Source organism: Saccostrea cucullata, unplaced genomic scaffold, assembly GCF_032062105.1.
Source record: "Saccostrea cucullata isolate Sc308-1 unplaced genomic scaffold, CSIRO_AGI_Scuc_v1 ctg7266, whole genome shotgun sequence".
Classification (NCBI taxonomy): domain Eukaryota; kingdom Metazoa; phylum Mollusca; class Bivalvia; order Ostreida; family Ostreidae; genus Saccostrea; species Saccostrea cuccullata.
In genome coordinates, this window is record NW_026935399.1 from 1 (window position 1) to 13,250 (window position 13,250).

General features: G+C 34.8%; 1 protein-coding gene across 2 annotated transcripts in view; it reads right to left on the reverse strand.

Annotated features, from left to right (window-relative positions):
• Positions 1-999: 999 nt before the first annotated feature.
• The window catches only part of LOC134242677 (MOB-like protein phocein), a 34,255-nt gene continuing 22,004 nt past the window's right edge, over positions 1,000-13,250 (reverse strand). For both annotated transcript variants that reach the window (XM_062724773.1, XM_062724772.1), the window contains exons 6-8: positions 9,034-9,113; positions 4,473-4,584; positions 1,000-2,504 (exon numbers count right to left, since the gene is read on the reverse strand). In XM_062724773.1, coding sequence (XP_062580757.1) covers positions 2,379-2,504; positions 4,473-4,584; positions 9,034-9,113 — 318 coding nt within the window. In that variant the 3' untranslated portion in view covers positions 1,000-2,378. The remainder of the gene's footprint in view (positions 2,505-4,472; positions 4,585-9,033; positions 9,114-13,250) is intronic.

Genomic DNA, 13,250 nt, shown 5'->3' on the forward strand with positions numbered 1-13,250 from the left:
AAAAATGTTTATGCAAATGAATAGCTCTCATCAGTATATGAAGTTTGATAAAAATTTCTTGGATGAGCTAAACACTAATTTAAGAAAAGTGTGGTCAAGGTCAGGGAAAGATCAAGGTAAAAAAAGTTGATGCAGCTGCACAGCTCTAATCAGTATGTATCAACATGTGAAGATTGATAACACAATCTTGAATGGTATGTTTAAAACTGAGCTAAACACTAATTTAAGAAAAGTGAGGTCAAGGTGAAATGAAAGGTCAAGGTCAAAATTGTTGATGCAGTTGAATAGCTCTCATCATTATGTATCAGTACATGAAGGTTGAAAAAAATATCTTGTAAGGTTTCTTTAAAACTGAGCTAAACACTTAATCTAAGAAAAGTGTGGTCAAGGTAAAAAAAATTTGATGCAGTTGCATAGCTCTCATCACTATGGTTGATAACACCATCTTGCATGGTTTCTTTAAAATTGAGCTAAACACTAATTTAACAAAAGTGAGGTCAAGGTAAAAGGAAAGGTAAAAAAATGTTGATGCAGCTGCATAGCTCTCGATCTATCAATATACGAAGTTTGTTGTTAATATCTTGGATTAGTTAATTTGAAACTGAGCTAAACGCAAAGTGTGACGGAAGGATAGACAGATGGCAAGACGGAAGGACGGAAGACGGACATGACAAACACTATATGCCCCAGCCATATTCATGGCGGGGCATAACAAATGCCTGATAATGTACCTCTGAGTCATTTTTTGGAAGGAAACTTGTTGAATTTGCATTCATTTCTTCAATGATAAATTCTTGGGGGGAAATATATATTATAATGGATGTTGTCTAACCTTAAACAGGATTGTAGGCAAGAAAGGCAAACAAGAGACTAACTTGGATATCTACAATGTCATGTGGGTCCCAAAAATGATCTTTGTACTTTAGGAACTAATCAATGACTACCATACAAACAAATTTACACAAGAATGTAACAATTCAATAAAGATCAAGTCGAGAAAAGACTTTTACATTTTAATAAATACAGAATACATAACTGTCCATCACAAAAAATACTTATGGCATTTATATAGTTACAATGGAGTAATTAGTAGTTTCACTTCAATAAACAATCTCTCGAATGAAATTTTACGTTTACATGATAATAATTAAGTATTGCATTGTTTTACCTGGTATACACAGAATGTAAGATTTACTGAATTTAATTTTTCACAAATCTATAAAACTTTAATTCTCATAAAAAATGATCCTGCTACAATAAGTAAATATGAGTTTCTAAACAGATTCTGTTATCTGTGATAGAATTTGCCTTGACCCTTCCTTGAATATTCAAGAGGCCTGTTCAACAGCACAAACGTTCGTGAGCGCTCGCCAAAATTCCTTATACCAGAAATGTTCACAAGCGCTTGCTCTGTTGTACAGGTCTCTGGTTGCTCAAGCTACATGAACAACTACTTGGGTTCCACACACACAGAGTTCAAATTCTGTGAAAAACCTTTTGCAAAACACGCTTTAATCATATTAATTTGTCCCCTAGAATTCAGGAGCAAAGAAAACCTGTTTAATTTTCAATACAGTATATGATAGACTGGGCCTGTACCATGTTTTACAATATATGACTAACTGAAAGATAAAAAAAATCTACCGTTGCAATTTCTTAAAGAACAAAAACCATGATTTTTTTTACATGTATATTGAAAGAGGTGTATGTGATACTATGTACATTGTAAACAATTTTTCTGATACATGTACAAGTAGATTTTTTTTATAGGAAACACAGGTAAACAAAGTTTAGAATCATTGTTGGTTTATGATAAATTATTATGGCAAAGGTTCTAAAATGAGGCAAACATGTTTTATATTTAAAAATGTTCTGTTTCTGTTTCTATAAACCAGTGATTCATATAAAACAGGAGTAAAAATTACATATGAAAATATAGCAACGTATATGTAACTATCAGTATCTTTTTGGTTAACATTATAAACATAATTACATTATCTAGTATAATGAATTTAATCTTTACTGGTATACATTAAATAAATGATATAAGCATAATAATTATAATACAAGACTCCTTGTACAGGTTCCTGATGATTCCCTTACAGATGCTACTTGGTGTCACTATCTACATACAGGTATCAGTAGTTTGTATAATACATGTAATCACATCGGGCTTCATTTTCACACTGAATACAATGACTTCTAGTCTGGAAAATCCATACAAAGTGCCCTGAATAACTTTAAGTTAGTACAGACTTCCTTCAATGGTCAAATCTACAATTCTCTTTTGTTGTTGCTGGTATGGTCGAGAGTAAACCCTCTTAACCTCAAATGTACAGAACAGACAGTGATTAAGATTCTAAATAATTAAGTCTTCATCACGCTTCACTCTCTCCATCTATGGCATTTTGATCTTCTAGGATTGGAACAATTAAATTGTCTTTAGACATAAGATTATACTTTGTTACAAACTTTGTGAATCTTCTGCACAGGTAAGTTTCATTCTACAACAAATAAAAAAGAAATTTTATATAAAAACACACTGAAATCACAAAAAAATTTATTGAAAGTACTAATATGAAATTATTAGGGTATTGTATAAAAAGAATATTAGCTAATGCACAAGGTCACTGATTTTATAGTGTGATAGAGTTTTGTTTGTTTGACATCCCTTCAAGACTTTTTTGTTCATTTTGAGACACCGGACCACTACTTGCCAGTAGAGAGCTGCAAATCTACACCTGTTCTTGCCACTTAATACCTCTGAGCAGCAAGGAATTTTTTTGTGCCAACATTTTCTGTGACACAGGACCTAAATTTATAGGGTCTCATTCTAAAAACAGGTCTCCACATCCTATGGTGGTATTCAAACGAATAACTTAAGAAGGATTAACTCCTTACTCTGCGACCCTAGAGCAAATACTCTAACCACTGCAAGGTTTGATAAACAAGAGGCCCATGGGCTTTATAGGTCACCTGAACATCATGCAACAACTTTCCAGTGATTGAATTTGGTTCATGTTTCAAGCCAAATGCGATGGCTTTCAAAATTTTGAAAGAGGCACCATTGATCATCATAACTATACAATTAGCAATTGCTGAGTTTGGTTACTTAATACCCATAGGCAGGGTAGAGGAACAAAAAATGCATTTCAACTAATCAGTAATATTCAGCAATTATCACCACACATGAACCCCTGACCCTAAGTCCACACATTGCACAACTTTTGAAAAGGCACCCTTGCTCTTCAAAAATATTTGATTAATACCAAGGAGCAGATTTCAAACAATTCATTAATTTTCAGTATTTAAGTAGAAGCCCTCCCCCCCCCCCCCCCCTCTATGGTACCCCTAACCCAGGGGCCTTGAAATTCCTAATTCGGGAAGAAGGTCCCTTGCTTATCATAACTATATAGGTAGTTCATTTGCTTAATACCCAGGAGCAGAGAAGAAAATTTTCAAAGATTTAATGTATTTTCACTATATACTGTAAATGTATTACATTTGGCGTGTACCATATTTAGCGGAAATGCAATTTGCAACAAGTTAGCGTAGATTTGATTTAGCGCTGTCTAAATGTGCTAGTTATAAATGTTAATATAGATGACATTTAGCAATGTCCTTAAATTAGCGGACTGGGCTTTCCGCCAAAATCGCTAAATAGAGTACACCGCTAAATGTAATACGTTTACAGTAATCAATAGAGCCCCAACCTAACACCAGAACCCTGATCCTGGGGCCATAAAATTCACAATATTGGAAGAGGCACTCTTGCTCATCATAACTATGTACATAGTTAGCTTATGCAATACCCAGGAGCAGAGAAGAAGATTTTCAAAGAATTAATGTATTTTCACTATATAGAGCCCTGCCCTAACACCAGAACCCCTGACCCTGGGGCCATAAAATTCACAAATTTGGTAGAGACACTCTTGCTCATCATAACTATGTACTTACTAATAGTTAGTTTATTCAATACCCAGGAGCAGAGAAAAAGATTTTCAAAGAATTAATGTATTTTCACTATATAATCAATAGAGCCCGGCCCTAACAACAGAACCCCTGACCCTGGGGCCATAAAATTCACAATTTTGGTAGACGCACTCTTGCTCATTATAACTATGTACTTAGTTAGTTTATTTATTACCCAGGAGCAGAGATGAAGATTTTTAAAGAAATATGATATACACAATATTTGTTCCTCTTCACCCATAGATGCTCTGTGCCAAATTTGGTTAAAATTGGTTCAAAGGTTGCAGAGAAGAAGCTGAAAATGTTCAAATGTTAATGCACAGCGCACGACGATGAACGAAAACAGATAGCAATAGGTCACCTGAGTTTACTCAGGTGACCTAAAAAAATCAACAAATAGACTGAGAGACAGACTGATATAGTTACTGCAAATATAGTTACTTCCAAAATATTTTTTTTTAGGAAATTAAAAAAAAAATCATAAGAAATTACAATTTTACCTCATACTCATCAAACAGTGTTCTGTGATGAAAGTAGGCATGAGAGAAAATTCTGTATACTCTTCTACATACAGAACCCAGCTTGTTTACTGATGATTCCTTTATACACACCCTGAAACAACAAAAGGATTTAAGGTTCATGTGTTGTGTGATTTCAATTACAATACAGTGATTGTTACATCACGAAGATAGCAATGTTTTATATTGAACCTCTGAATTTTTCTTGGATCTCAGCCAAGGAGGCCATGATTTAAACAAGCTTAAATATGCACTACCAGAGTGCTTAAAAATGCACTACCCGAGTATGCTTGCATATTGATATGGCTGAACTTGGTCATCTGTAACTGTTCACATGAAAAAGATTTTTACTAAACTCAACATGTTTAAGGAAATGTGAGGTTGAGTGCAAAATCAAAAGAAGGTCAGCGTAAAAAAAAAAAAAATGATGCAGTTCAATAGCACTAAAAACAGTTTTACTTCTGAAATCTTAAATCGAACTAAACACAAATTTGAGAATGGAAGTCAACGTCAGCTAAGACTATAAAATATGCATGAATTATTCACTACTGGTATACGTAGTGATATTAAACTCACAAAATCATTATTTATACTTTCCTTTTTTTAAACTTTATTCTGAGCTATAGATAATGTAGATTTTACCAGATATATATTAAGACAATCAGCTACACTCTAGATTTGATTTAGCACTGTCTGATGTTGCTAGTTATAAAAGTTAATATACAAGACATTTAGTGATGTACTTGAATTAACGGACTCTGCTTTCCACCAAAATCGCTAAATAGAATACAACGCTTAATGTGATATGTTTACAGTACATGTAAATTGGGCAATTTTAAAGTGGACCAAAAACCTATTTTATGCAATACGATTGAAAATAAGTTTTCAGTGCATCAATCAATCAATGATTACATAGAGAATAATACATACCCTTTTCCATATCACATCCTGTATCAGCCCTAGACACCAATATCAGCAAGAGGACCGAAGGTCCAGGGCTGATATTGGTCGAGGGCTGATTACAGGATGCGATGTGGAAAAGGGTATCTATTAGTATGTTTATTACATTCTTATTAATAAAATACAGCACACATTAAGTTGACAAGAAAATAAGAAAATAATCATGCATGGACTTCTTGGTCTCTTGTCTCATACAGTTTGGGTCAGACTTTCTACTTCTACAAAACATGTATTTCAATGCACTTGATCCGTAATTTGAAAATAATCTATCATTTGTAAATTAGATTATCCTTATTTTCAAAAAGTTAAAATTAAGAGAATGTGAACCCACCAAAAAATTGTGTTTGATCACAAGTACTGTTTTCTTGGTTTAATTTACTAGGGGTGTGACATTGATCCGTATCAGCCCTGCAGAGCTGATACGGCTATTGTGACGTCAGCCATATCGCATACTGTAAAAGCACAAATATTCGTGGGGGATTAAATTTCGTTTATTTCGTTGTTAACAATATTCAACGAAATTAAATCCCACACGAAATTTTATATGACTATATATTGAATAGGGTTACTTTCAAAACAACGAAATTAAATGCCCACGAAACTATTTTTGAAGACAAAACAACGAAATCTTATGCCCACGAAAATTTGTGCTTCTACAGTATGCAAAAATCCTGTATTTATTACTAAGCATGTAATAAAATTAATTAACTAGTAGATACATGTATCATGAACTTAGCTCATAAAAATGACATCCCGGACTCCGAATCCCATAAGAGTATTATATTAAATGGCAATTAAAATTTGCTATGATCAAAATAATAAGAGGCCCATAGGCCACATCGCTCACCTGAGAAGCTTTGACCATTCCGTTCTTTACCAGATTTCCCCTTAAAATACATATTGTGTCCCCATCCTACCCAACTGATCATAATTTAAACAATTTGAAATCTACACTACCATATGATGCTTTGATTCAACATTGTAAAACTTTGATTCCCCATTGTGGCCCTGCCCTACCCCCAGGGGTCATGATTAGAACAATTTAGAATCTACACTACCCTAGGATGCTTCCACTTAAGTTTCAGCTGTTCTGGCCCAGTGGTTCTTGAGAAGAAGATTTTCAAAGATTTTTCCTATATGTTACTATGTAAAACTTTGATTCTCCATTGTGGCCCCGCCCATCCCCCGGGGGTCATGATTTGAATAATTTAGAATATACACTACCCCAGGATGTTTCCACATAGGTTTCAGTTTTTCTGGCCCAGTGGTTCTTGAGTAGAAGATTTTCAAAGATTTTTCCCATATATTTCTATGTAAAACTTTGATTCCCCATTGCGGCCCTGCCCTATCCCCAGGGGTCATGATTCTTACAATTTAGAAATTTCACTACCTCAGGATGCTTCCACATAAGTTTCAGTTTTTCTGGCCCAGTGGTTCTTGAGAAGAAGATTTTCAAAGATTTTTCCCATATATTTCTATGTAAAACTTTGATTCCCCATTGTGGCCCTGCCCTATCCCCAGGGGTCATGATTCTTATAATTTAGAAATTTCACTACCCCAGAATGCTTCCACATAAGTTTCAGTTTTTCTGGCCCAGTGGTTCTTGAGAAGAAGATTTTTAAAGATTTTTCTCATGTATTTCTATGTAAAACTTTGATTCCCCATTGTGGCCCTTGCCACCCCCCTGGGGTCATGATTTTGACAATTTAATATCTACACTACCCCAGGATGCTTCCACATAAGTTTCAGCTTTTCTGGCCCAGTGGTTCTTGAGAAGAAGATTTTTAAAGATTTTTCTCATATATTTCTATATAAAACTTTGATTCCCCATTGTGGCCCCGCCCTACCCCCAGGGGTCATGATTTTTACAATTTAGAATCTACACTACCCCAGGATACTTCCATATAAGTTTCAGCTTTTCTGGCCCAGTGGTTCTTGAGAAGAAGATTTTTAAAGATTTTTCTCATATATTTCTATATAAAACTTTGATTCCCCATTGTGGCCTCGCCCTATCCCCGGGGGTCATGATTTGAACAATTTAGAATCTACACTACTCCAGGATGCTTCCACATAAGTTTCAGCTTTTTTGGCCCAGTGGTTCTTGAGAAAAAGTTTTAATGACCCCACCCTGTTTTTGTCATTTCTTGATTATCTCCCCTTGTGAGGGGACTTGGCCCTTCATTTTAACAATTTAAATTCCCCTACATCCAAGGATGTTTTGTACCAAGTTTGGTCAAAATTGGCCCAGTCGTTCTTGAGAAGTCGAAAATGTGAAAAGTTTACAAACGGACAGACAGCTAAACGGACGACGGACAAAATGTGATCAGAAAAGCTCACTTGAGTCTTCGGCTCAGGTGAGCTAAAAATAGTACGAGGTGCACAATGGCAAAAAGTAATTAAGATTCTATGAAAGTCTCAGTTTATTCTGTGGTATATAAGGAGCTACAAATAAGCAAGTGTATCCAAATTTTATAGAAAGAATGGCAAAGTACATGTTTTGCCATTTGGAATCTGCAAATATCTACCCACAGTCTTCGCGAAAAAGAAAAATCGCCACAGAACATTCGGACAGACAGTTAACACAATTTCACAGGACCAAATGAATTTTCACCGGTCCAAAACTTTTTCATATAATGATCATAACGATGTTTTTTCATAGCATATGAATCAGTAAACATGTATTAAGCTTTAAAAAAATATATGTTTGTTTCCTGTAACATTCCCAAAAAAGATAAGGGTCGGTAGGTCAGGAATTCTTTCTTTTCTTTTTTTTTTTTTTTTTGCTTATGGATGGCCAAACATCCCTGGACTGAATATACCAGGTGTCATATTTCCAGTGGACACCCAACATAGCATCCAAAATGGCTGCCTAGCGGCAAAAAACTTACTTCACATAGTTGTAGGGGGAAATTGTTGTTACAATAATGATTTATCTTTATATTTAAGGTAATTTGTAAACTAGATTGACATATTTTATGTCTCAAGTTATAAAAAGCTACAAGATAATTTTTGTTTAAATAAATGGAATCAGCTGATTGATCAAACGCGGTTTTGCCAATTGTCAGAAAAAAATCCACTCAGGGTCGGTCGGGTTACAGGAAACATTTTAACAAATATAATTTTTTAGTAGGTTTTAAAACAGTCACAATCAACAAATAAAATACGTTTTTAAAAGTGTGTTTTGGTATAAGATTAAGCGTCTATATGATGAAATAGAAATATAAAATTTAAAATCCAACCAAAACGAACCTCGGACAAACGGACCGATTTTACTAGATAGTGCATCGGACCAATCAGATTTTCACCTGTTTTGTCCGACGGACCGGTGCTTTTGGGATAGACTGTACCCAGATGAAATTATATTTAAGAGGTATAGGAAGAGTTGAAGATAAAGATGAGTAACCTCATTATTACAGAAAAATTGAGTGTCCATGTTTTGATTAATCAAAATGAAAAATAGGCGATGTACAATAGCACCATGTAATAAGGATTCTGTGAAAGTGTCATTAAATTTTATATGGGACAACCCCATTACTATTTACCCCTACTTTTCAAGCAGGGACGGTATATAAATAAGAAGTACCTGCTAGGGAAATACTTGTTACTGTTAAGTAGACATGCTGCCCCATCCAGTGTGTGTCTGGTGTAATCAATGGCTGGGCACTGAAATTAATGTAATATCAACTTACAACATTAATCAAACAAATTAATATCTCCCTATGTACATCCATTTACCTCGCCTCATTTGATTTTTCCTTGAAATCCAGGCTTACAATTGGTTGACATCTTTCATGTGTAGGGGTGTTCTACTTATACATAGTCACTTGAAAAATCAATACACGGTCAAAAGGAAATTTCATTTTTTTGTAAGAATTTTATTTAATATTTATAAGTGACAATGTTTGTTGACAATTAAAAGGTTAATGAACATCATTAACAACTCCTTTACTAAAATTCTTCAAAACTGTCCATATGTATTTCTGCACATAACATCCACTTAAACAATATTATGTAGCACAATGTGATGTGACCAAAGGCACATCATCAAATGATTGAGGAAACATATGTAGCTGAGAGAAACAATTTTACAACCCAGAGAAATCTTCATAAAATGTTATTTAAGGAACAAACTAGTAACAGAGTTTGTAGTGACCAGGCAGAGGATGATACCCACACAGCTACATCAAAAGTCATTATCTCTCATCCTAACTGTGTCAGTCATCTGAGTCCTATATTTCTATAACCAACAGCGTGCACAGCCATACCTATGTACAGAAAACCTCTTACCACCACTTCAGTTACAGCCATATTTCTTAACATCACTGTAGTTTTACAGCTATATGACTACCATGAATTCTTGATTATCTTTACTGTTCTTGAGAAGATGACTCAAGTTTTTCCAGCGCTATAAACAGTAAAACATGGTTTTTGCAAAAACATGCACTAACAATGAATTCACAATTACCTGGTAACGTTATTATTTGGTGTTATAAATAACTAATATGAATAATCACAAAGTTTCTGCTCTTGGGAAGTCAATTTTAAAGATTTTTAAGTTTTCCTAAGTAAAACTTAATTTGATTGCCCATAGCTAGCCCTGGGGTTAGGATTTGAACAAACTTAAACTTTCAAAAGTTTTTCAATACCTGAGGATGCCACTAAATGAGACAAATAATGAAATTAGATTTTTTTTGTTCTCAAGAAGCTTTTTAATCTTTTATTAATATAACTCTATGTAAAACATAGCTTATTCTGGCCCCACTCTAGCCTTGTGGGTATGATTTGAACAAATCTGAAATTTTACCATGTCTGTGATGGCATAATGTAGTAAAGATACATGGCATCCTACTAGCTTGGGTTAGTGGGTTAACCCTTTAGCTCAATCGGTAGAGCAATGGACTGGCAAGCCAGAGGTCCTGGGTTCAATCCCTAGCAGAGGCACAAAATTGTCTCCATTACATAATGGTCAGCAAGAAGAATATAAGAAGGAATAACTTTTCAACGATTTCTATTAATCTTTCCTTCAAATATGTCAAAAGACACCCTTCATTATTACCCAAATTGCTTTTGGAAAGTTTGGTTGAAATTCCCTCATTGATTCTTGAGAATAACATGAACAAGTCAAAATAAGAAAAAAAAAATATGGAAGACACACAGCAGAGGCAATACATCAGGTCTGGACGATTTCCAAATATTGAAGTCAAGAACAATAACTGAAAGTTGGTATAAATATACATCATATATACGTAAATATTTTTCTATCCAATCAGACAGCAGTGTTTTTACACACCCGAAAACATATTTTAAGGGAACAAAAAGAGTACACATGCTTTTGTTTTTTCTTTAATAAAGACTTTTTTTAAAAAAATATCTTTAGAAGTAAGATGACAAGTTTGGAAGAATAAGGCATTCCCCACATATTTACCGTGAACGAACTTGACATTTTCATCTTGAAAATAAACAAGAGGCCCATGGGCCTTATAGGTCACCTGAGCATTATTCAACAACTTTCCAGTGATTGAATTTGATCCATGTTTTAAGCTAGATGCTATAGCATTTACAATTTGGTCATCATAACTATTACACTTAGCAGTTCCTTAGTTTGGTTACTTTATACCCATAGGCAGGGTAGGGGAACAAAAGATGCATTTCAACTAATCAGTAATATTCAGCAATAATCAGTAGTGCCGCTACCACACATGAACCCCAATCGCAATATCTCGGGCCTTTCCGTCAGAGTTCGGAAAAACAACCTCAAATGTATTAACATCGCCGGATGTTAAAAATTTATACATTTCCTGTTTAGCCAAATGTAGGATATACGGAGTTAGAAGTCTCTTCTATAGTATATTTTAGGTAATATCATTACATTGAATAAAGTTAAATTTCAAATTCCACAGATAAAAGGTCTCCATGCATTTATTTTAAAGATCGTGAAAAAGGAGGGTTGTCATGGCGTCTACCATATACATTCGAGGTCGTTTTTCCGCTAGTCAGAAAGGCCCGAGAAGTTGCGATTGACATGAACCCTTGACTCTTAGGCCTAGATCCACACATTGCACTATTTTTGGAAAGGCATCCTTGCTTTTCAAAAATAATTGATTAATACCAAGGAGCAGATTTCAAACAGTTCATTCATTTTCAGTATATAAGTACAGCCCCCCCCCCTCTATGGTACAACTGACCCTGGGGCCTTGAAATTTACAATTCTTGAAGATTAGGGATTGCTCATAACTATATAGGTAGTTCATCTGCTTAAAACCTAGGAGCAAAGAAGAAAATATTCAAATATTTAATGTTTTTTCACTATACCTGTATAATTAAAACAGCCCGCCCTAACACCAGAATCCCTGGCCCTGGGGTCATAAAATTCACAATTTTGGTAGAGGCACTCTTGCTCATCATAACTATGTACTTAGTTAGTTTATATAAAACCTAGGAGCAGAGAAGAAGATTTTCAAAGAATTCATGTATTTTCACTATATAATCAAAAGAGCCCCGCCCTAATACCAGAACCCCTGACCCTGGGGCCATAAAATTCACAATTTTGGAAGAGGCACTCTTGCTCATCATAACTATGTACTTAGTTAGTTTATATAAAACTTAGGAGCATAGAAGAAGATTTTCAAAGAATTCATGTATTTTCACTATATAATCAAAAGAGCCCCGCCCTAAAACCAGAACCCCTGACCCTGGGGCCATAAAATTCACAATTTTGGTAGAGGCACTCTTGCTCATCATAACCATGTACTTATTTAGTTTATTTAATATTCAGGAGCAGAGAAGAAGATTTTCAAAGAAATAATGCATGTTCACTATATACTTATTTAGCCCCGCCCTAGCACAAGAACCCCTGACCCCAGGGCCATGAATTTCACAATTTTGGTAGAGGACTCAATGCTGATTACAATCATGCAAACAGTTTGACTGCTTGATGTCCAGGAGTAAAGAAGAAGATTTTTAAAGATTGCATTAATTTTAGTGGTTTTGGCCCCACCCCTCAGGCCCCAGGGGGGCAGGAACATGAAATTCACAATTTTTGTTCCCCTTCACCCATAGATGCTTTGTGCCAAATTTGGTTGAAATTGGTTCAGTGGTTGCAGAGAAGAAGCTGAAAATGTTCAAAAGTTTTTGACGACGAACGACGAACGACGTACGACGAACGACGGACGACGACGGACAAAAACAGATAGCAATAGGTCACCTGAGTGACTCAGGTGACCTAAAAAATTAAATAAATGCATGTAACAATGCGATTGTTTAGGGAGGAATAGACCAGACCGTCAAGTTATTATCAACCATAATTATACAATTTGCATATCATACTTTTTGTCGGTAACAATAACTTTGATATGCTGTCCAATTTTCATCAATAGCGCGTAGTTGTCATGGGTATAGGTCTATTGCATACATGTATTCATCGTATAGACTACATGTAGTTATAAAATATCACGGGTTTCATGAGCGCTGAATACAATGTTATATACACTTTAAATGGACATCGTAAGGAAACGTGTAAAACGCTAAGAAAAGTGAATGAAGATTAATGCTTTTTCATCATAACTTACCATGCAAACCAGAAACTGGACGATTTTGTAATAAACACTCTGGAAATAATCAAAATGTTAAAATTACTCTCATCCAAAAACATTTTCATACCAGGCTCTACAAATTGAAAATCTGACGTATTTATATCACATTTCTTAACACAAGTCAGACTTTTGGGATAGCTACCTCGATCGCTCGTATTGACATATTTTTAATCCCACTTAGAATTTATTCTAACCTTTCAAGTCGTGT